The sequence below is a fragment of the Miscanthus floridulus genome, chromosome 6, assembly GCF_019320115.1.
Source record: "Miscanthus floridulus cultivar M001 chromosome 6, ASM1932011v1, whole genome shotgun sequence".
Taxonomy (NCBI): domain Eukaryota; kingdom Viridiplantae; phylum Streptophyta; class Magnoliopsida; order Poales; family Poaceae; genus Miscanthus; species Miscanthus floridulus.
Genome location: NC_089585.1, coordinates 45,322,473 through 45,345,028, shown reverse-complemented (window position 1 = coordinate 45,345,028; position 22,556 = coordinate 45,322,473). Strand labels below are relative to the sequence as shown.

The 22,556-nt window shown below is 48.7% G+C and overlaps 2 protein-coding genes across 3 annotated transcripts; both read right to left on the bottom strand.

Moving 5' to 3' along the window:
* Nucleotides 1-47: 47 nt before the first annotated feature.
* LOC136458197 (caffeoylshikimate esterase-like) lies at nucleotides 48-2,428 on the bottom strand. Its single transcript, XM_066458178.1, has 5 exons — nucleotides 2,296-2,428; nucleotides 2,043-2,173; nucleotides 1,012-1,152; nucleotides 821-919; nucleotides 48-666 (listed from the first exon to the last, which is right to left on the bottom strand). Exons 1-5 carry the CDS (start codon nucleotides 2,396-2,398, stop codon nucleotides 286-288), a joined length of 855 nt encoding a protein of 284 aa, XP_066314275.1. The 5' UTR covers nucleotides 2,399-2,428; the 3' UTR covers nucleotides 48-285.
* A 2,267-nt stretch (nucleotides 2,429-4,695) lies between these two features.
* Nucleotides 4,696-20,038, bottom strand: LOC136455990 (protein DETOXIFICATION 45, chloroplastic-like). Of its 2 annotated transcripts, XM_066455739.1 has the most exons (14): nucleotides 19,793-20,038; nucleotides 19,212-19,557; nucleotides 18,935-19,053; nucleotides 18,131-18,274; nucleotides 17,894-18,015; nucleotides 17,586-17,721; nucleotides 16,501-16,597; nucleotides 16,293-16,393; nucleotides 7,159-7,322; nucleotides 6,900-6,971; nucleotides 6,690-6,806; nucleotides 6,523-6,618; nucleotides 6,321-6,442; nucleotides 4,697-5,626 (listed from the first exon to the last, which is right to left on the bottom strand). In XM_066455739.1, the coding sequence occupies exons 2-14, from the start codon at nucleotides 19,499-19,501 to the stop codon at nucleotides 5,578-5,580; spliced, it is 1,629 nt and encodes a 542-aa protein (XP_066311836.1). In that variant the 5' UTR covers nucleotides 19,502-19,557; nucleotides 19,793-20,038; the 3' UTR covers nucleotides 4,697-5,577. The 2 variants fall into 2 exon arrangements, with proteins under 2 accessions (XP_066311837.1, XP_066311836.1); XM_066455740.1 differs by lacking the exon at nucleotides 19,793-20,038 and having other exon boundaries at nucleotides 4,696-5,626; nucleotides 18,935-19,065; nucleotides 19,212-19,351.
* Nucleotides 20,039-22,556: the final 2,518 nt, after the last annotated feature.

The window sequence follows — 22,556 nt, the reverse complement described above, 5'->3', positions numbered from 1 at the left end:
GAATGAGTGGAGAAGATGACTGCCGAGGGAGAGGGGAGATATCATTTATATCCCTCTGCCCCATATAAACAGCACCTGGCCTGTTCGGCTGGTATTAAAGCCGGCTAAAACTGTTTTGTTCTGAGAGAAAAATCCTGTAGATTCTAGCTGATAAGCCGGCTGATTAGGTCAAGCGAACATACCCAAGACCTTTATATATTACAAATTTGCACATCATCACTTCCTTATTTGCCATTGTTGAAGCAGGCGCCCATCTGATCCGGGACCGGGACGGTAATTCTGTATTCACATTTCTGCATGGTGATGCGTCCGGCCGGCAAGCCCGCAGAGGAGGCCCGGGCGCCGCCGGCGAGGACGCCCTTGTGTCTGCGCTTTGCCGTCGATGGCGTCGTCACCATCGATGAACTTGGCCGGCGCTGGCACCAGCTTCCTGAAGCGGTCGTCCATGGTCCAGCTCCGGCTGCGCTGGTTGAGCCAGGAGACGATGTCGGAGAAGATGGCCTCCACGTTCTCGTCGGGCTCCCCAGCGGTGAGGCCGTGCCACATCCCCGGGTAGAGCTTGATGGTCTTGTCGGCGCTGGCCGCGCGCTCGTACAGGGCGCGGCTCACCTCCGGGTCCGTCACCGTGTCGGCCTCGCCGTGCAGCACGAAGAACGGCAGCTTCACCTGCCCAAAAACATTCAGAAAAAGTTCAGAACCGGAGTTGAGCTGCTGTGACTGACAGGTTTTTACCGTCGTCGAATAGTTTTGAATAGCCTCAGCAAACTAATGCAACATTGAGACTGAAAAAAACGTGCTCATCAGGTAAGCCTGGTGGTACCTGTGACAAGCTGTCTTCTATGTACATGCTGGTCCTGAGCATCTCCAGCGCAGTCTTGAGACGCGGCTTGTCCTGGTAGATCAACTTGTTTCTCCTGATCTGCTTGGCATGGCAGGAGCATCATAAGAGCGTTTCTTTCAGACAAGACCATTTTGTCAAAAAGCAAGGCAGTCGTCGACGAGATAACTGACCTTTTCACGCTTGACCGGGTCCTTGAAGGCGGCGTCGATGACGTCCTGCTTGGTGGGCACGATCTTCCACTTGGGGATCACGTCCTCCACCTGCGTCAGGAGCGTGATCACCACAGGGTGCGGCTTCACCTTCTCTGATATCTGAAAACAAACAAATTTGGTTGCGTTCACCGGCAACGCAACAGGCCGGACAAGAGTTTTCAGTTGAGGCAAGCACAAGCATGCATGTAACACCCCAGGCCGGCACACGGTACAGGCCCACCCTACCAAAGGGTGGGCTCCACCTACATAGCAACTCGTTTACGCTTTCGTCTCGCTTCGCGCAAAACAGTTAACCGATGATTACTACGTGTCCTTGACCGGGCTATTTAAGCTGGTCTAATCATCCCTGAGTTCTCATACTAAATCTTGGGCGACCAGTATTCCACGATGCCACAGTAGCCCGCGTAGGTGTTCGATCTACAGTACCTCGATCGTGGCCCAGCCTAACTGAGCACTACCGCGCTCGCGACTACATTACCCCCAGCTACAGTATCACAGCCTAGCACTATTTAATTCGGCCTAGCTCGACCCATTTAGGCGGGGATGTTACAATCACCCTCTTAGGATTCGACGTCCTCGTCGAGTTATCGAACCAGCTTACCCATACGGGACAAATGCTGAGAATCGACTCTCTGGGCCACGTTCATATTCCCAGCTCTCCGCCCCAAGTGCCATGCTCTTGCAGAGCCATGCGTAGCCCGTCCGAGCTCCCGAGCCATACGTCCGTGAAACAACGAGACTTTACTCTAAATACAATTTGTAACACCCCAGGCCCGGTACACGGCACAGGCCCACTCTACAAAGGAGTGGGCCCCACCTACAGTACCTCCGATTGTGGTCCGGCCCAACTTGGCGATACCGTACTCGCGACTACAGTACCCGTGGCCCAGCACTATTCAATTTGGCTCAGCTCGGCCCATTTAGGCGGGATGTTACAATGCAACTGATCGTGCAGACGAAGCAGAGGATTCAGCCGAGGACCCACTGACCTTGCACATCGGCGCGACGAGGACGGCGCCGTCCCAGAAGGCAGGGTCCTTCCTGTGCAGGAGCAGCGCCACCGCGCCGCCCATGGACTCGCAGTACAGGAACCGGCTCTTGCCCCGGTACTCCCCAAGCTCTGCACCAAGGCATAGGAACAGGTTCAGAGATTTATGAAAGCGATCTGATCAGGAAATAGGAATGGCAGATGGAGAAGGTCATCAACGATGCAGCCTAGGCCGTAGCTCACGGCTCACCCACCGCAGATGGACTTGAAGAAATGGCTGCAGTCGTCGACGAGGCGGCGGAAGCTGCGGATGTAGCAGCGCGCGCCCATGGACTTGCCGTGACCCTCGTTGTCCATCCCGAACACACCGTACCCGGCCGCCGCCAGCCGCACGCCGCATTCTGCACTCATCGATCGTCCACGCATTCGTATTATTGAGAAACAATGAGAATCAGTGAGTGAATACACATTATGCTGTGCTTTGCTATAATGATAAACCGTTGAACTTACTTCACGCATAGACATTATTATTCAGGTTAGTTTGTCGGTACGATTTCCACTCAACTGACTAAAACAAGCCAAATGAACGAACACTACGGCGGGGTCACTTGCGTTCTCCATCTCCCTCCCATATGTTAAATCTAAACTACAACCTGACCTCAAGCATTTGTACAGTCTCTAACTAGAACTTGTGCTGTGCTTTGCTGCAGAACATTTCCAATCCCAGAAAGTTGCAATGCCAAGGGGAGTTGGGAGCCTTGAAAACAAGCATCCTAAACATAGCAATAGGGAAGAAGGTGGAGGAGGCCTAAATTCTTGATTGACAACGCCTTCAATCCACTATAAATGAGGCCTGGCCACCCTACAAGTACTCCACATGTTCGGCCATTCCCGCCATTGCTGTGCTGTTGTGTGCATCCATCATCACTGCAACGACCTCCACGCAGTTAAGGCTCGATCGGCGCCATCAAGCCGACCTGCACGAAGCCTTGGGGCCGGTGGTGGTGGCTAGCCACCGCTCTATACGATGCTCTGATGAGGCCATCGTCGATCATGATGAGCTTCTAGAAGTTCTCGTTCTTCAAGAGTCTAAATGCCTAACCTTTCGTTATATATATACTATACGATTATTAAAACCAGAAGAGCTTCGATGTTACCAAGTACTATGCCCGTCCAACTGAGTTCCATGTATCAACCAAATCCATGCAGAAAATGAGGTTACGTTGACAAAGCAGGCGATATGATATATGTACTTCAATCATCACCTCATCAAAACATAAAAAGAGGAGAAATATTCTACGTACAATCCAGATATACTAACAGACAAAACTCAAGCACACATGCTTGGTTTAGAGAATCTTCAATATTTCTGTATGGTTTTACAATTTTCAGTTAGGTTGGGTGTACATTATTAGGGATTTGCAATACAAGTACTGATGAGTGGTGACCAGTGACCAGTGACCACCATCCACCAGTCCACCACACGGCTACTAGCCCTCGTATAGCGCCTGAACCAAGTACTCCTACACACGAAGCAGGCGCTTATTGCGTGGGTGATGGCAACCCGGCCGGGCTGGGCGGTGGTGGTTGGTCGGGGGCAGCTCACCCGTCCAAGCGCCCCCTCTCGCCGGCGACGTACGGCGGCCAGATCGATGGTCGTGTTACAAGTACGGCGATCATATCGGCGAGAAAAGAAAATGGTGTAGGTTTGGTGCATGTTGGTCTGGGGCAGCTTAATCGTTTCTGTGGCTTAACGTCTAGACGAAGTGGCCGGCGAAAGCTCCGGCGAGAAGCAAGCATCGTCGTCAGGTCGATCAGGATTCAGGACGTGATATGTATGCCAAACGTACAAGTAATCGAGCAGCATATATTAATTAAGGAGCTTGACAAGTGTGAACAGCTAGGCAATGCATGGCCGTTCCAGAACACGAGCACGTGCAACGCATTGTCTCCGTCTCACTGTTAAATGTTTTACCCATGCATGAAGCAACTTGGCCGAAATGAAGGCCCGGCCGGCGACAAGGGAAAAGGAAAGTAGAAGGAAAATCAACCAACCACCAGTCGCCCACCGCAATGCGCGGAGCAGACGACTCCTCTCACCCTCACCTCGTGGTATTCGACCTCCATGTCCACTCCACGGTCGCCGCGCCCGGAACACGCGTCTAACGCGTTCGCGAAGCGTGGGTGAAGAGATCGAGAAGGGGGTCTGATTTTTGTAATAAAAAGTTGGGGGTGCACAGGCACGGCAAGCAAGGGCACTGCATTTACGGGCGCAGGACCCCCGCCCTTCTGGATTCGGACTTGGCCGACCGTTCCTGGGGTGGGACACGGAGAGGAGTTGGCAGCGGACGGGCTTCTAGACGAGACGAGAAGACCCAGGGTATGCATTGCATTGGGCTGTTCGGATGCTGTGCGCCAGTCATCAATTCGGACCCCAGGCTGAATCGTACACAGTACTGCCTCCCTCCCAAAAAAGAATGCAGTTAGCACAGTATCACATTTTACTACTTTAAATTTAACAATTATAGATAAAAAAATATTCATATTTATGATACCTAATAAATACCATTAGATTAATTACGAAATATATTTTCATAATAAATAACTGTGAATATTGTTCACTAAAAAACTTAAACTACTTTTCGTGACACGTAACCCATGGTTGTATTCTTTTCATTACGGAGCACATGATACACGAATGAACACCACATTCGCACGCCAAGTGTATGTTAGGCCCTGTTTGAATCCTTATAGATAATAGCTATCAGCCAATAGTTATCACTTTTGGATCCAAACATTCACAACTAATAAAATAGATAATTTTTATCTGGACCTCTAGATAGTAACTATCTTACTAATTGGATCATATCAGATAATAACTGCTAATAGTTATCTTAATAACATTTTTCATTAGCTATGCATCCAAACACCCTCCAACTAACAAGTAGCTAATATTTAGCTAGCTAATGTTAGATATGAGCTATTAGCCAGCCGGCTAACTGTTAGCAAATAATGAATCAAAACACTGCCTAAAGTATGGAACATGCATGTACCTAATCAACAAAAAGGTTCTAAAATAATTTACACTGAGTACCATTCGGAGGCACCTCAATCACTCTTATCTGATCAGAGTGTCCAAACTGCCCATCGTTCGTCCATCTGGCAACAAAATCAACAATTATGAAACGACGCAAACACATCAGTATCAAACGCCTTGGGTTACATATATCAATGCTATATATGCATGACCCTGTTATCTTTTCTTCTAGAGAAACTGCACAGCTGCTAGCAAAAAAAAAAAAAGGAGTTAGCAAAAGGTCACACCAATGGTTCACTAAACCATGCCATCTAGCAGAATGATTTTATTCTCTCGACAAGAATTGCAATGAAGTCAGATTTTGATCTGGGCCAGAGGAGTAACAGGGTAACAGCTTCACTGAGTCCATGACACTCGGGTAATATTTGCAGTGATGTAAATTCCCAGCAATAAGTTAACAACTCCAAACTGCACAGGCTGATAATTGATGAACCTCGGCTTATGGCTCCTCATGCAAAAATGACCAAGGCCCCGATTTCCATAGCAACCTGAGTTTTTTTTTTCCCAGTGAGTTCACTAATTAATATCAGAGCATAACAGAGCATGCATTGCATCAACTAAAAAAGCATAGATGTCAGTCAGGGTGTTTATTTAATAAGCAGCTCCAAAAATGCGCCTTTTTACCAGCCAAAGCGTCATGTTCGTCAAAAGAAGAAACTCTATGTGCTGCCAGGTGCCAGTTGGTACAAAGCACATGGCGTAAATTTCACCTATCTAGCTGAAGCTTGGGCTCGTTTGGCTTATAAGCCGTACTTTTTCCGCCAACGAACAGTATTTTTCTCTCACATTAAATCAGCCAACAGTATTTTCAGCCATGGCTTATCAGCCAAACAAGCCCAAACGAACAGGGCGAAGAAAAGTGACACAAACAGTGAGGATCTCTAAAAGATCACAGAAAAACAATGCTTCCTGGCATTGATGTAATCTGTTCCTGATGATCAGAAAACATGTTCACAAATGAAGTCATGATGACAAGTGGAAGATCTAACCAGTATGAGTAGCAGTAAAAGTCTTTAACATCTATTAATGTCAATTTTACTGTTAAGCCACATCAATCTTATGAAATTACAGAACATCATAATATGATTTTTTATTATAAAATAGATTAATAGAATGGAAAAAAAAATGCAGGATCACAAATGCATTGTGCGAGGTACAAGGTAGAATAATAAACACAATCACCTCAGAACACCTGCAGCCATACGCAACCCCATGAGTGTAGTCAAACCAGCCCAAACTCCAGCCAGGCCAAATACAGACGGAGCCCATAACAGGACGAGTGAAGACATAACACCAACCACAATCTATAGAAAGAAAAATACAGAAATGAATAAACAATTGAAAAACAAAGGATACGAAAAAGCTGGAGGACTAGTTAACATACAGTAGCTTGAGCAACATAGTCAAAATCTGATACACCATAGTGTAGACCGTCAAAGATGAAGGCCAGGGCATTAACTGGTTGACTGGCACAGACAAACTGAAACGAAATTTAACATTAGAAAATGACATAAATGACACAGAAATTAGCAGTAATGTTGGAGGATTTACCAATGCACAAGATTTGACAACCATTAGGACCTCTGGATCACTGGTAAATAGTCTAGCTATATTGCCAAATGAGGCATACAATCCAATGGCCAAAGCTAATCCACTAAAGACTCCTATCTGGAAGAGAGAAAAACATACAAAAAATAGTGAAAACGTGCATCCATATGCATAAATTAAACTTTAAATAAAAAGAAGTGAAATACATTTCACCTGCAATGCAAACATTGCTATCTTTTGAACCCTTTTGTAGTCCAATATTGCATAAGAGCTTGCTATCAGTGCCTAAAAGAAGAAAAGTTAGTTGGACTATAACTGATAGATCATGATCAGATCATCAAGCTAGAACAATCTCAGTATATAATAGTATGTTCTAAAAGTTTGCAGGCTCTGCATATAGTATAGTTGACCAGCAGAGTTTAGGGAAACCAATTTTAACGGGAGGATGACTTCTAGAACCGAACATACATACCTGGGCAGAAACAGCTAAAGCATCTGCAAGCAAAGATACAGCAAGCCATACTTGCAAACAAATCTGATGAGCGGCCATCGCTATTGGGCCTTGCCGAGCAGCCATTGATGTACCAATGGTCATAGTTAACAGAATTGAAAGAGTTCTTCCCAATAGCATGCCACCTACATATCCAAGGATACATAGATGATAAGTAAAGATGCCAAAACAATAAGGAAAATAAGAAGAAAATAGGAAAACAGAACATGAGTGTATTAGTGCCCAGAAGGTTGACATGAGATCTCAAAGGACTGTATGTTGTAGGCATGGATTTTTACAACTTACTTTCTTTTCTCAAACGCGCAAGAGAGTTGTGCCTGGAATAACGCGGGTCGCTATGAACCAATTTGGTTTCATGCCCAGAAGGTCAACCATGGAAGCCATTTTCTTAATAAGCCAGCGGTATAGGGAGAAGAAGAAGGACCTACACATGATTTTTATTGACTTGGAGAAGGCTTATGATAAAATACCAAGGAATGTTATGTGGTGGGCTTTGGACAAACATAAAGTCCCAACGAAGTACGTCGGGCTCATTAAAGACATGTACAACAATGTTGTGACTAGAGTTCGAACAAGTGATGGAGACACGGATGACTTTCCGATTAGGATAGGACTACATCAAGGATCAGCTTTGAGCCCTTATTTGTTTGCCTTAGTGATGGATGACGCCACAAGGGACATACAAGGGGACATCCCTTGGTGTATGCTTTTTGCGGACGATGTAGTGCTAGTTGATGAAAGCCGGACAAGAGTGAATCAGAAACTGGAGTTATGGCGGGAGATTTTGGAGTCCAAAGGTTTTAGACTCAGTAGAACTAAAACTGAGTATATGAGATGTGACTTCGGCACTACAACTCGGGAGGAGGAAGATATTAGTTTGGAAGGTCAAGTAGTGCCTAGGAAGGACACCTTTCGATATTTAGGATCAATGCTGCAGAATGACGGGGATATTGATAAAGATGTTAGCCATAGAATCAAAGTAAGGTGGATGAAGTGGCGGCAAGCATCTGGTGTCCTATGTGACAAAAGGATACCACAGAAGCTAAAAGACAAGTTTTATATGACGGCGATTAGACCTGCTATGTTATATGGTGCAGAATGTTGGCCTACGAAAAGACGACATGTTCAACAGATAAGTGTCGCGGAAATGCGTATGTTACGTTGAATTTGCGGTCATACAAGAAGGGATCGAGTTCGGAACGATGATATACGTGATAGCAATGTTCAAGAAGGCGCTAGGCGGTTTCTAGGCGACAACCCACAGCCTAGAGCCTAGGGCTAGCCTAGGCGTTTCAAGGCGTTTTTCTAGGCGTTTTCCTAATTTTGCATCCAGCGTGTAAACTAACAAGTGAGTAAGTGACAGCTAACTAGCTGAGCTATGCATTCAGTCAATCAGCTAACTAGCTAAGCTATACATTCAGTCCATCAGTCATTCAGTCAATCAGCTATACATTCCGAGTTCAGGCAATCACAGATACATACATGCAGCCATCAAAGGATCAGTCAAATAACAGAGGAGAGGAGCAGGCTTCAGATTGGCTGTGGCTTGTCGTAAACGATCGTAAATTTTCAGCCGGAACAGTATTTTTCTCTCACACAAACCAGCTAGCAGTACTTCTTCACGAACCAGCAACGATACGAACCAGCCAACCGAACAGCCTGTCAGTCATTCAGTCATTCAGAGGCTTCAGATTCAATCATTCAGACCACTTCAAAGTTCAAAGAAAACAGAGGAGAGGAGCAGGGGAGGACCTGCTGGCTGCTGCCGCTTAGGGAGCAGACCGTGTTAGTCGCTGAATTCTCACTCTTGGTAGTAAGAGAATTCTTACTCTCATCGAGAGAGGATGACACTAGGAGTTGGGGCAATTTTCTTGTCTATTTCTCACACAAGCTCACACAAATGCCATGCCAACCTCAGGGGTTGGGGTTACATATTTATAGGCTGCTAGCCAGCCAAGCATATGCCAAGATGCTAGTCTAAAATGCTAATATGCTGTCCTAGCTAAGATGCTGTCCTCTAGTCTAAGATGTTGTCTTAAAAACAGAAAAACAGCCACAAGGACCATGTGAGCAACAACAGCCCCACAAAGACCAGCCACACAGCCCCACAAAGACCAGCCACACATGACTTATCCATCATTCTCCCCCTAAGTCTTGTGCGTCGTCTTTGTGGGAGAGTTGAATTATCCCGGTCCTGGAGCAGAGCTCAAGGAACTTGATCCTCCCAAGGGGCTTGGTGAGCAGGTCCGCAAGCTGGTCCTTGGTGTTGATGTAGTTCGCCTTGATGCTCCCTTCCTCCAAACAGCCTCGGATGAAGTGGTACCTCACCCGGATGTGCTTGCTGCGTTCGTGGAACACGGGGTTCTTTGCCAGGGCCAGAGCGGACTTGCTGTCCACCCTGAGCTCCACCGCTCTAGTGTCTCTGCCGAGGAGATCACCAAGCAGTCGAGCGAGCCAGAGCGCCTGAGTCGAAGCGGTGGAGGCCGCTATGTACTCGGCCTCGCAGCTGGACAGGGCCACCACCTGCTGCTTGACCGACTGCCAGCTAACGAGGCACTTGCCGAGGAAGAAGAGGATCCCGCTCGTGCTCTTGCTGGTGTCGATGTCGCCGGCGTGGTCGCTGTCGCTGTACCCGACGAAGTGTGCCGCCCCAAGACACCTCGGGTAGTAGAGGCCGTGGTCGAGAGTCCCCGCAACGTAGCGGATGATCCTCTTCACAGCCTGCTGGTGCTCCGTCGTCGGTCGCTGCATGAACCGACTAACGTAGCCGACGGAGAATGCCAAGTCCGGCCGTGTGTGGGCGAGGTAGCGAAGGCTCCCCACAAGGCGCCGGTACTGTGTAGCGTCCACCTCCTCCGTCGTGCTGTCGTGGCTCAGCTTCAGCCTCTCCTCCATCGGAGTGAGAGCTGGGTTGTAGTCGGTGAGCCCAGCTAGCTCAACGACGCGCTTGGCGTAGGCGGTCTGTCGAAGCGTGATCCCGGAGTCATCCTGGTGCACCTCGATTCCCAGGTAGAAGGAGAGAGGCCCCAGGTCACTCATCTGGAAGGTGGCCTTCATCTCTTCCTTGAATGCCGCCACATCCGCATCCTTGGTGCCGGTGATCACCAAGTCGTCGACGTAGACACCCACCAGCAGGGCATTTCCTCCATTGCCCCGTCGGTAGATGGCCGCCTCGTGCGGGCTTTGCTCGAAGCCCATCCCCTTTAGCGTGGAATCCAACTTGGCATTCCACGCCCTCGGTGCCTGCCGCAAGCCATAGAGGGCCTTGCGCAGGCGGAGCACCTTGCCCTCCTTGCCGGGGATCGCAAATCCCGGCGGCTGGTGCACGTAGACCTCCTCCTTCAAGTCGCCGTTAAGGAACGCCGACTTGACGTCCATGTGGTGAACACGCCAGCCCTCCTGGGCAGCTAGCGCAAGGAGGAGTCGCACGGACTCCATCCGTGCCACGGGAGCAAAAGCGTCGTCGAAGTCGACCCCCTCCTGCTGCACAAAACCTCGTGCCACCAAGCGAGCCTTGTGCTTGATGATGGCGCCGGCTTCATCCCTCTTTAGCTTGTACACCCACTTAAGGGTGATCGCACGGTGGCCACGAGGAAGGTCAGCAAGCTCCCAGGTGCGGTTCTTCTCAACCGCATCCATCTCCAACTGCATCGCGGCGCGCCATGCCGCGTGTCTCTCGGCCTCTGCGAACGACCGAGGCTCGCCGTCGTCACATGCAAGGTGCAACTGCGCCTCCAGGTCCTCCAGGTCGTGAGGCACTAGTCCCAGCACCAACTGGTCGCCGAGAAGGTTCTCCATCGTACGGTACCGCAACGGCTCGCCGTCGTAGTACGCGTCGATGCGCTCCTCGTCGTGAGAGAGCGGAGTAGCGAGCTCAACCGGGCTGTGCTCGACACGAGCTGGTGTTGGAGTAGACGTGCCCGGAGAGGTGCCTGTCGGTGCTGGAGTGCGTGGCGTTGCCGGCTGTGAAGCCGGCGAAGAACTCATCACAGCCGAGGTCCTGGCTGGAGAGCGTGGAGCTGTCGTAGTAGCAGGCGCTGGGGTCGGCGGAGGCTCGGGGACTGGGGTAGACGCGCTCGCCGAAGAAGAGCTGCCTACTCCCCCAGCTCCCTCGAAGTGGACGTACTCGACAGTGAAGTCGTCGTACGTCGGAGCCGAGCCATCGTCCACCGCCTTGTCCCACGCCCATCCTCGCCCTTCGTCGAACACAACGTCGCGCGCCGTGTGCACACGCTGTGTCTTCGGGTTGAGGATGCGGTAGGCCTTCGAGCCCTCCGCGTAGCCGATGAACACTCCCGGAGTGCTCCTGTCGTCGAGCTTGCTGATGTGGCCAAGCTCCTTGACGAACGCGAGGCAGCCGAAGACCCGCAAGTGGGAGACCGCCGGCTTGCGCCCATGCCAAGCCTCGTACGGCGTCCTGCCGTCGAGCGCCTTGGTAGGCGAGCGGTTGAAGATGTAGACGGCCGTCACCACCGCCTCTCCCCAGAAGACAGCCGGCATCCCCCTCTGCTTGAGGAGGGCCCGAGCCATCCCCACAACCGTCTGGTTGCGCCGCTTGACGACGCCGTTCTGCTGCGGGCTGTACGGCGCGGAGTAGTGGCGCTGAATGCCCTCGTCAGCGCAGTACGACGCGAATTCAGCCGCCGTGAATTCGCCGCCGTTGTCGGTGCGCAGCACGCGCAGCTTGCGGCCGCACTCCGCCTCCGCAGCAGCCTGCGCGCGTCTGATGGCGTCCGCAGCCTCTCCCTTGCTGCCGAGGACCATCACCCACATGTAGCGGGAGAGGCCGTCGACGAGCAGCAGGAAGTAGCGTCGTCCTCCCGGTGTGGCCGGTGTCACCGGGCCACACAAGTCCCCGTGCACGAGCTCGAGCCTCTCCTTGGCTCGAAAGCTCGCCCGCTGGGGAAAGGGGAGTCGCCTCTGCTTCGGCAACACGCAGACGTCGCAGAGCTGCTCCACATGGTCGAGGCACGGCAGGCCTCGCACCATCTCCGTGGCACTGAGCCGCTTCAGGGCCTCAAAGTGAAGGTGCCCGAAACGCTCGTGCCACTGCCACGCCTCGTCGTCCCGACGAGCAGCGAGACAGAGGGGTTGTGCCACCTGCACGTTAAGGACGTAGAGTCGATTTGCGCTTCTGGATACCTTGGCAAGAAGGCGACGACGACGATCCCAAATCCTCATGACTCCGTCCTCAACCACCACGCGCGAACCGTTCTCATCCAGCTGTCCCAAGCTGATGATGGAGTTCCTCAACGCGGGGATGTAGTAGACTCCGGTGAGCAGCCTGTGCTCACCAGACACGGCGGTGAAGATGATGGAGCCGACGCCCTCGATCTCCACGCCGGAGGCATCCCCAAACTTGACGGAGCCTCGGACGCTAGAGTCAAGCTCGGTGAAGAACTCCCGTCGACCGGTCATGTGATGGGTGGCGCCGGTGTCGAGGCACCACCCGTCAGTCTTGTCGTTGCCGGAGCTGTCGCCGAGGAGGGCGTGTGCTTTTGGCTCGTCAAGGTGGAGGAGAGCCGCTGCGGCCGGTGCCGCTGGAGGTGGCTCGATGCTGGCATGTGCCATGAACAGAGCCGGCTCCTCCTCCTCCGCCTGTGCGACGTGGGCCCGGCCGCGTCGTGGCTGTCGACAGTCCTTGGCCCAATGGCCAAGCTGGCCGCAGTTGTGGCAGGCGTCGTCTCGTGCCGGCTTGTGCCTGCCGGCGGCGCCGCCCTGGGCGCCTCCGCGGGCATCACCCTCGGCACGTCCTCGCGTCCTGGCCTGGGCGTCTCTGCGCGCCTTGCGTGGCTTGCCACGCTTGCGGCCGCCTGTCGCGGAAGAAGGCTCCCCCTTCCTCCGGTCACCTTGGCTGGCAAGCCACTGCTCCCGAGTGAGGAGGAGCTTCCCGCCAGTGGTGATGGGCCCCGAGAGGGACTGTGGCTCATCGCTGTCGACGACCTTGAGGCGACCTATCGCCTCCTCGATCGACATCGTGGAGAGATCCAGCAGAGACTCGATCGAGCGAGCCATCTGCTTGTACTTTTCGGGGACGCAGCGGAATAGCTTTTCGACAGCTCTCTCCTCGCCGTAAGTGTCGTCGCCGAACTGCACCATCTTCTGCAACAGAGTGTTGAGACGGAGAGCAAAGTCATCAACGTCCTCACCTGGCTTGAAGGCCAGGTTCTCCCACTCCTTGCGAAGTGCCTGCAGTGTGGACTTGTGGGCGCGGTCGCTGCCGATGCGTGCCGCAGCGATGGCGTCCCAAGCCTCCTTGGCAGTCCGCTTGCTGGTAAGCGAGAACTGCATCTCGGGCGGGACTGCAGCGATGAGAGCATCCAGCGCCCGTCGATCTAGGTCGTAGTCGACGTCGCCATACCGGACTGCCTCCCACATGTGCTGCACCTGGAGCTTTACCCTCATCACCGCAGCCCACTCGACGTAGTTGGTCTTGGTGAGGGTAGGCCACCCACCACCGGGACCGACGTCCCTGACAACAGCCTGGAGCCCGTGGTAACCACGGCACCGATCCGGGGAGAGAGAGCCACGCTGCCTGTGAAGGCCGCGCTCTCCATCGACCCGTCGGTACCGATCCGGGGAGAGAGAGCCACGCTGCCTGTGAAGGCCGCGCTCTCCATCGACCCGTCCGCCACCGTTGCCGTGCGCGCCTCCTCCAGGAGCGCCGTCGCCGTGCGCGCCTCCTCCAGGAGCGCCACCGGCGCGTCCGCGCCTGTCTGGGCTGCCGCCGCGCTCGTGGGCGTGCGCGGCTGCCCCAGGAGCGCCACCGCCGTGCGCGCCTCCTCCAGGAGCGCCGCCAGCGCGTCCGCGCCTGTCTGGGCTGCCGCCACGCTCGTGGACGTGCGCGTCTGCCCACTGCGCCGCCCGCGCTCGCGCTGCCTCCCTTTCTAGCAGCTCGAGGTCCGCGTCGGCGGTATCGTCAGCGGAAATGGAGCTGTCGATGCTGCCGCGCAGAGCCTCGACCTCCGTCGCCGCCGCACGCGCTGCATTCGCCGCTGCCGCTGCTTCCGCCTCCGCTTTGGCTGCTGCCAGCTCCGCCGCTGCCAGCCTCGACGCCCTTGCCGCCGCCGCAGCGGTCTCTGCCGCCGCTCGCTCGCGTTCCTCTGCCGCGGCAAGTTCGGCCTCCTGCCGACGCCGCGTGCTCGAGGCGACCGAGCGCTGAGACTGCCCTGCGAACATGACGCGCTACCGGGGGGCTGCTGCGTGGGGAGAGGGCTGCTTCAGACGAGCTGGGAGAGGAGTGAACAGGAGCGGCCGGAGGAGCTGCTGCTGCCAACAGCTGGGGCTGTTGTGGGGCTGGGAGAGAAGATGAGCAAGAGATGCTCAGGCTACAGGATAATACGGCTCCGATACCAGTTGTTAGTCGCTGAATTCTCACTCTTGGTAGTAGGAGAATTCTTACTCTCATCGAGAGAGGATGACACTAGGAGTTGGGGCAATTTTCTTGTCTATTTCTCACACAAGCTCACACAAATGCCATGCCAACCTCAGGGGTTGGGGTTACATATTTATAGGCTGCTAGCCAGCCAAGCATATGCCAAGATGCTAGTCTAAGATGCTAATATGCTGTCCTAGCTAAGATGCTGTCCTCTAGTCTAAGATGCTGTCCTAAAAACAGAAAAACAGCCACAAGGACCATGTGAGCAACAACAGCCCCACAAAGACCAGCCACACAGCCCCACAAAGACCAGCCACACATGACTTATCCATCAGACCGGCGGGGAGGGGACTAACCGACGGGAGGGGCGCGTCCGGCAGGAGGAGCGCGTTCGGCGGGGAGGGGAGCGCCCGGCAGGGAGGAGCGCGCCCGACGGGGAGGCGAGCGTCCGGCAAGGAGCGCGCCCGACGGGGAGGCGGGCGCCCGACGGGGAGGAGGGCGTTCGGCGGGAGGAGCTCGTTCGGCGGGGATGCGAGCGCCCGGCGGGGAGGAGCTTGTCCGGCGGGGATGAGAACGCCTAGGGGTCCGCCTACCCCCATAGGCCAGGCGGGACCCCATCGCCCAGCGATTAGGCGCGCCTAGGCGGGGAGGCGTCGCCTTTTTTATCCTTGCGTGATAGATTAGGGGTAGCACCAATTGAAGAAAAGCTTGTCCAACACCGGTTGAGATGGTTTGGACATGTCCAACGGAGACCTCCAGAGGCACCGGTGCGTAGTGGAATCCTAAGCCAGGATAGTAACGTGAAGAGAGGCAGAGGAAGACCAAAGTTGAGTTGGGTAGAGGCAATAAAAGAAGACTTGAAAGGATGGAATATACCCAAAGACTTAGTCTTAGATAGGAGTGCTTGGAAGACAACTATTCACGTGCCTGAACCTTGATTGCTTCTGCGGGGTTTCAACTCTAGCCTACCCCAACTTGTTTGGGACTTAAAGGCTTTGTTGTTGTTGTTGTTGTTGCGCAAGAGAGCTGTGCATCATTGTATTAAGAAACTACGAGCTAAGAAGACTCATACAAGCCCACTAGAGCAAGGTCCAAAAAAAAAGAGAAAAAAATGCCAAAATAAAACTTGACCAGCAACCTAACAACAAAATCATTGCCAAATGCTTCTAAGGTCTTTTGCACCCCCATAAACTATAGATTAGCCTCACATGATTTTTACCACTTACAGCAAACTTTATGGTGTTTGGAAAAACTGGTTCTCTTTTTCCCTAATTGCATTAATCAGATCCATAAATATTCCACCTAGAAACAGATAACTAATTTAAAATGACACAATGCCCATATGTTAGCTAATGATTCGCTGATGGTGAAGATATACAAGTGGCTAGAGAATGATGAATTCATAAAGGACAATGTGGGCTTTAGCAAGAAGCCTAGAACATAGACATTCAGTGCCCTTTTCTGCTTTTCAGAGTTGTGTTGGACCAAATTAAATGCATCATGCTGGAAGAAATGGAATTATCAATGGGTCAAACTTCTAAATTAAACAAAATAGCTCAAAGCTCCAAGCAAGAAAGATCCAAACTCTGACAAAGTATACCAAAGATGCTACAAAAGCCGGTAAAAACGCATTATGAAGAAGTTTCATATAGAATGCGTGACAAATCCACAACTGAACAAAAAATTAACTAGTGGAGTGGCTGCATCAGACATTCACCAGATTTTAGATATCCACCAAACTCTAACTGATCTATTCCCGGAGGAAGCAAAACAGCTTTTTTACTTAGAGACCGAAGAAGAAGAACTGTAATAATGTACCTGCATCGTGAATGGAAACGTTGTTAGACAAACTCAAATTGTAATTAGCAAAAGTTCTGTCAGTGATCCAAATTTATGACTGCATAGTACCACTGATAGGAACTTACTGGGACACAACTGTAGAAATTGCAGCACCAGTTATGCCAAGCTGAAAGCCATATATAAGTAGAGGAAGAAGGGCTACAGCGGAAAGATTGCCCAAACCTATAGGGTATGAAAATGATACAGGAATCATGAAGTGGAAGAATACAGGGATTTGGCACCAGACAGTATGGAAGAATAAAGTTCAAATAAAACTTTGCAAATAAACAGCATCCACATTTAAAGCATAAAAGGAATAACATGATTTACAATACTGAGAATGGAACATTATAAGAAATTCTTTTTTTTTCTCGAAAAACACAAGAGATCTGCACATCATTCCATTATAAGAAGGAAAAGAGTACAAACTATATAGAGAAAAGGGAGAGGCTAAAGGAAGCCCCTCCCAACGCAACGACACACACGAGACTACAAAAAGATGTGCCAAGCTAAGGGACACAAACACGACCACAACAAGCCCACCTGCAACCACCCTCAAGGGTCAGGGCCTAGCGACCTAAAGAGGAGCTCGTGGAAGGCCGAGGCGCCAGCCAATCCACAGGCTGCTTTCATTAGCCACTGTGAGAAGGAGAGTCTGAATGTTTGGTCCAGCACCTTCAAAGACAATGGCGTTCCTATGTTTCCATATCTCCCAGGCAACAAGAATGATTAGAGAGTTAAGGCCTTGCGCATCTCCTTACGGAGACCTCTAATAGCACTGCCCCACCACTGGGAGAATCATAAGATATTCCACAGCACAATAGACAGAACTACTCAGAATATCAGGTAAGAATGGTAAAAAAAAAGTCAACCAAAACAAGGAACTTGGCTACATGGAAACTCACTGTTACTTGCATCAAAACGTACTACGCAGTGCACAGAGCCAGTACAAGCCAAGGTAGCTCAGTCAACCATGAGTGGAATCGACCGAGCATGGGCATGGTGGGGTGGTTTTTGCAATGGGGCCAAGTGCAGGGGTGGGCTTCTGCTACAACACCTTTTGGGGAGATATCAAAATCAGAGTGACATATGAGGTGGCTTTAGCAATTTTCCAATAGAAAAAAGGGGAAAGCTGATGAAATTGCAATATATAGTATTTCTTGGTAGTTACCTATATAAAACACCGGAGTCTTTGTATCCTTGAATCCCCGAAAGATACCTTGGACTGCCAACATAATCACATTTGCAGGTGCTCCGAGAGCTCTCAATGAAAGAAAGAGTTTCGCAGGTCTATACATTGGAGAGACCTGTATAAATACTAATATGAGATATCTAGAACTGCAACAGGTGCAAAATTACTTATTTTTGTATGCAGTTAAAGAGTCATTGCCAATAATGTAGTAGAAGAGGCAATATAAAATGTTCCTCCCTATAACACGAAGTGAAAACATGAAAACAAGAATCATAATTTAAACATACAGGTGACACGCCCATTAGTTTAAGAAACAATCCTGATCCTAGGAACAATGCTAATGCTTCCATTATACCAATTCCAGCAGCTAAGATCAGGGCAGATGATACAGATGTCAGCTCCAATTTGCCTGCAATGATATCAGACGGCAGATACAAACCCTGAATTATAAAGCAAGCACATAAAAGACATGTAACTATATGTGAGGTTAAAAAAAATCGGCATTTATCTGACGATTCAGCTACCTGAACTAGGATGCTTGGTAGCACTCCTAGAAATATCCTCTGCCACAAATGAGGTTGCAATGCTCAACAGTGGAATGTTGAAGATCTTTGACACAATATTAAAAATTGATATACCAATACCAGCCGATGCCAATTCCAATGCACCTTTCAGAAAATATGCAAAAGGTGAGAAAGGGAAGAAGTAACAGATGCTTTCATGCAGTAAGTAAAGAGTACAAGACATTTTTCCAGTTGGACAGGCAAGCGTGTAGGGTATTTTTTAACATGCCTAGGTTCTGCATGCCAGTTTACAGAATGCACAATCTTCTAGAGAACAAGGACAGGCTCATGTGCATTTCCACATGATAATGTAATGTGCATCTGTAACTGCCACACTAGGGCCAGAAATCTGTTGTTTCATGTCAGCAGTTATCACGCAGGAGATCTATAGCAGCATTCTAGTGATGAGCTCATGCATTAATATGCGCACTCCATAAAAATTAAAATAGATAGTAAGAGGCATTAAAGGGATTAATATATAGCACAACTGTGACATTCCAAATAGTTTTCTTGATAGAGAAGGAAACAGCAATGTTCTTTGAGTTCAGTCATGCTGTAGTATAGCTAATGTTGCAGTTACAGTAAGTTTCTACCAGATTTTTTTTAGAAATAATGCCACTGAGTTGGGTGTCACTAACATATTATCTTACATAAGGTATAAAATCTACTTCCAATGAAACAGAAGTACTGAGAATTAAGCACATTGGATGGCTTATGGCAATAAACTTAAGCAATGAACGTAAGATATAGCAGTAAAGGAGGTACCTAATCTACCAATGTATGCAGTCTCCATAAGTTGCGCCATTGGATCAATAGCTTGACCCAAGACTGCTGGTAGAGCTAGAAGAATTAGCTCACTTCTGACACCCACAGAATTCAGGTTGCTGTTTATTCATCTGATCGTTAGAAAAGGCACACTATATCATTTGAAATGAAAGACATTAAGATACAGAGCAACATAGCTGTAGCCTACCAGTCTAAAGAACAAGGGACATGTGAAAATCAAAGCCACATAGAGTTATAGTGGAATTTTTAGTCTTACATGACGGCGTCCTTTACGGTAGCAAAAGAGATGTTGTTGTCTGTTTCAAGGCATTGATCGCCATCATCAGGCGTGTATCCTGGTACTGACTGGCCACTGGCAACAGTGGTGATTCGCCGCCTTGTAGAAGACCACCCCCGCGGAAGGAGCAACTTTGCATTGTTGGTTGATTGCAAAGCGGTGGTTCTGCTGTTTGCCTTGTTACATATGCAAGAACAAGCAAGCCTAGTGGGCGGACAAATCGCACGGTGCGGAGAGACAGGTGAACTGTGGTGGTGAAGGTGCAGCATTGCTTTTCCCTAGATGTCTGGACGAGGTGCTTAGACAATGTTGCTCATTCTTGTATCTGCAATGTGGAGGAGAGAGCACAGCCGAGTGAATGAATCAATAAATAAATTGCTGGCATAGCTCATTCAATTTTCAGAAATTTTGGGGAAAAAACGAAGTTAGTTGGCATACTAGCTAGTACGCATAGACCATTAGACCTGCAGTTGGGTCAGATCCGAATACAAATAACTTACATTAGGGTATGGGGTGCACGTTTTCGCACGGCTGGAAGGGAAAGGGAGGGATGAGCGTACCTGGCGGATGCTCGTCACAGGCGAAGGAACCAACGAATCCCTGGCGGCGGCGCTCGCCCAACGTCGCTTGGTCTCTTCCACCCTCTCTGCCGCTTCAAATCAATAGATCACGCTCAAGCCCCAGGTATTTCAATCCATTTCACGACCTATTTTCAGTCCATATATCACGCTTTGATTTGATGCTTCGTTTCAGAGGAGAGGGAGAGTAAGCAGAGACAGCCAACGGGGAATCGGCCGAATGCTTCGTTTCGTTTCGTTTCGAGCAGAAAAGTTAGCGGATAAGGTCAGGGCAACATTGTCTTTTTATTATTATTTTATATCTATACGTGTATTTGCCATTCAGTTTTCTGAATTTTTTTTCCGACCAAAAGTTAATATGCTTGACAGAGCGGGCTATGAAGTATGAATGCCCAGTACCGTTTCTGTCCACAAAAGAATGTAACCGTAAAAACCGTGCCGATCAAACAAACTTATGGTTGATTAATGTTATATTAAATAGTATTAGTATTTATGTCTCTAAGTAATTTTATTATAAAAATATTTTTTATAACTAATCTAATGATACTCATTTTATATCACGAATGTTAGTACTTTTTAATACTCATTTAGTCAAAGTTTAAGCTATTTAACTCATCGTAAAACGAGAATTGCATTCTTTTAGCAATGGAGGGAGTAGTAAATGGAATTGTGTTTATTTAAATACTCCACCGTTTATTTTTACATGTTATAGGGAGTATTAGTTTTGTCGTAAATTAAACACTGCTATCTTTAACCGTTTATTTCAAACAATCCTTATAGTTTCATAACATATAAATCATATATTATGAATGATTTTTCACAGTGAATCTAAAAACATAAGTCTTATGTCATGAACAAGATAAAAAATTTGAAATCAATGTTCAAAGACACATTTTTAAATTAGGACAAAGTTAGTACGACAAGTAAAGAAAGGAACAGAGTACTTCCTCCATTCTAAGTTATGAATTTATAAAACATTTTATTTTTTAGGTAAATAGCTTTTACTATACATGTAGAAATAATATACATTTAGAAAATTTAAAATAACTTATAATTTAACACAGAGTGAGTACCTTATTTGCAATTCAAGGTTTTCGATATAAAGTTTCCTAGCTATTCGAGGTTGAGGGAACAGTAAACTTGCAGTTTTTCCAAAGAAAAAGGAGGCAGGGGTGGCACCAGGTAGTTACAGTTACAGCATATGTGGACCTTTTTCTCATTTCCTAGTGCAATTTTTAAGAGTTTTAATCTTATTAAATAAAAAGTCATATAAGCTAAATAGATAACACTATAAAAAGATTATAAAAAATAATAAGCTCTATCTAGATAAAAGCCTACTGTGCATATGCGTGCTTGCCTATATATTGAAAATAGAACAAACATCACCATGACATAGTAGTTTCATCTTAAGTTGGAAACAAAGTGTAACACATTATGGCCGGTTTGTTCCACAACACTGGGCCTAGCCCTTGTAAGCGGTTGTTGTTGTGGTTGTGGTTGTTGCTGCAGCTGCAGCTGCCTCTCACAGGCTACTGTGCAAACAACAATATAGAAGCTACAACAATAGCTACAATGAACAAGTCCATTGTAGGAGGGACCAAGGTGCCTTGAATCTAGATGCATGTGGTCACGAATAAAGAGTGGAGAGTTACATTGCATCACCGAAAAAATTTATGAACTCTACTTATTTTTCATTAAACGTGCTATAAATAAGTGCAGCTAGGAATAATCTAGTGCTCTACTTACCCCCCATAAAAGAGTTGCACACCCTATAACCAAGTACAAGTACTATCAACTAGCCTATTAGCTAATCTAGGAATGGTGAATACATGCAACAACAAGTAATGAAGAAGCATAATTGGAGTAAGGCATGAGCAACAAAAAGCAAAACCTCAGAGACGCAAGTTTATTCCATGGTATTGGTTGGCAAAATACCACCTCTAATTCAAGTTGATGCTCCAAAAAGGAATCACACACCCGATCAATAAGGTTGTGTTATGTTCCATGGGATTAGATATAGCGGTTCATATTTTGAAAGCATTTCGTTAACGAGTATTGATGGTCATTTTAGTATGATTTTGTATAGTCAAAACCGTCAACTTTGCCATGCAAACATAAGGAAATGAACATAGCATGAACATATTTTATTCTAATGACAAGTTCCACATGTACATGAAGTTTATTTGGTGTAGGAAGCCGTTGATGATAATTAAATTCTCAATTCTATTGTCAATAGAGTTCACATTTGAGATGAAAAATGCACGTCATGTATACTTAAAACATCCTAAAATAGAAAATCCATACTTTTTGGAAGACTCACACCTCTAGGGGCCTACTTGCAAAAGATGGGCAAAATGGGCCCAGTAGGGGGTCGCCTGACGGTCAACCAGACCCAGTGGCCCCAACTTTGGTCCACGGTGAAGAAACACAATAGGAATCACATCCCACCATCAGGATTAAGTCAGTGGAGGATCAATGGGTCGCATGAAGTGTCACATGGATCCATGGGACCACAAGGCAATCGAACAAGATCAACACACCAATTCCTAGCCTAACCCACATCTATAATCATGCTAAGACCCACCACATGAACGATGGCGGTCCTAGGCGTCAGTGGGGGCATTGGCTAATGTACCATATGGTCGGCTAACGGTCAAGTTGCATGCACCATACAACCTCAATCTTTTGGACATGCAAGGAAACATGGTTGTAGACATCTCTAGCCGTGGGATTTACATTGGCCTGA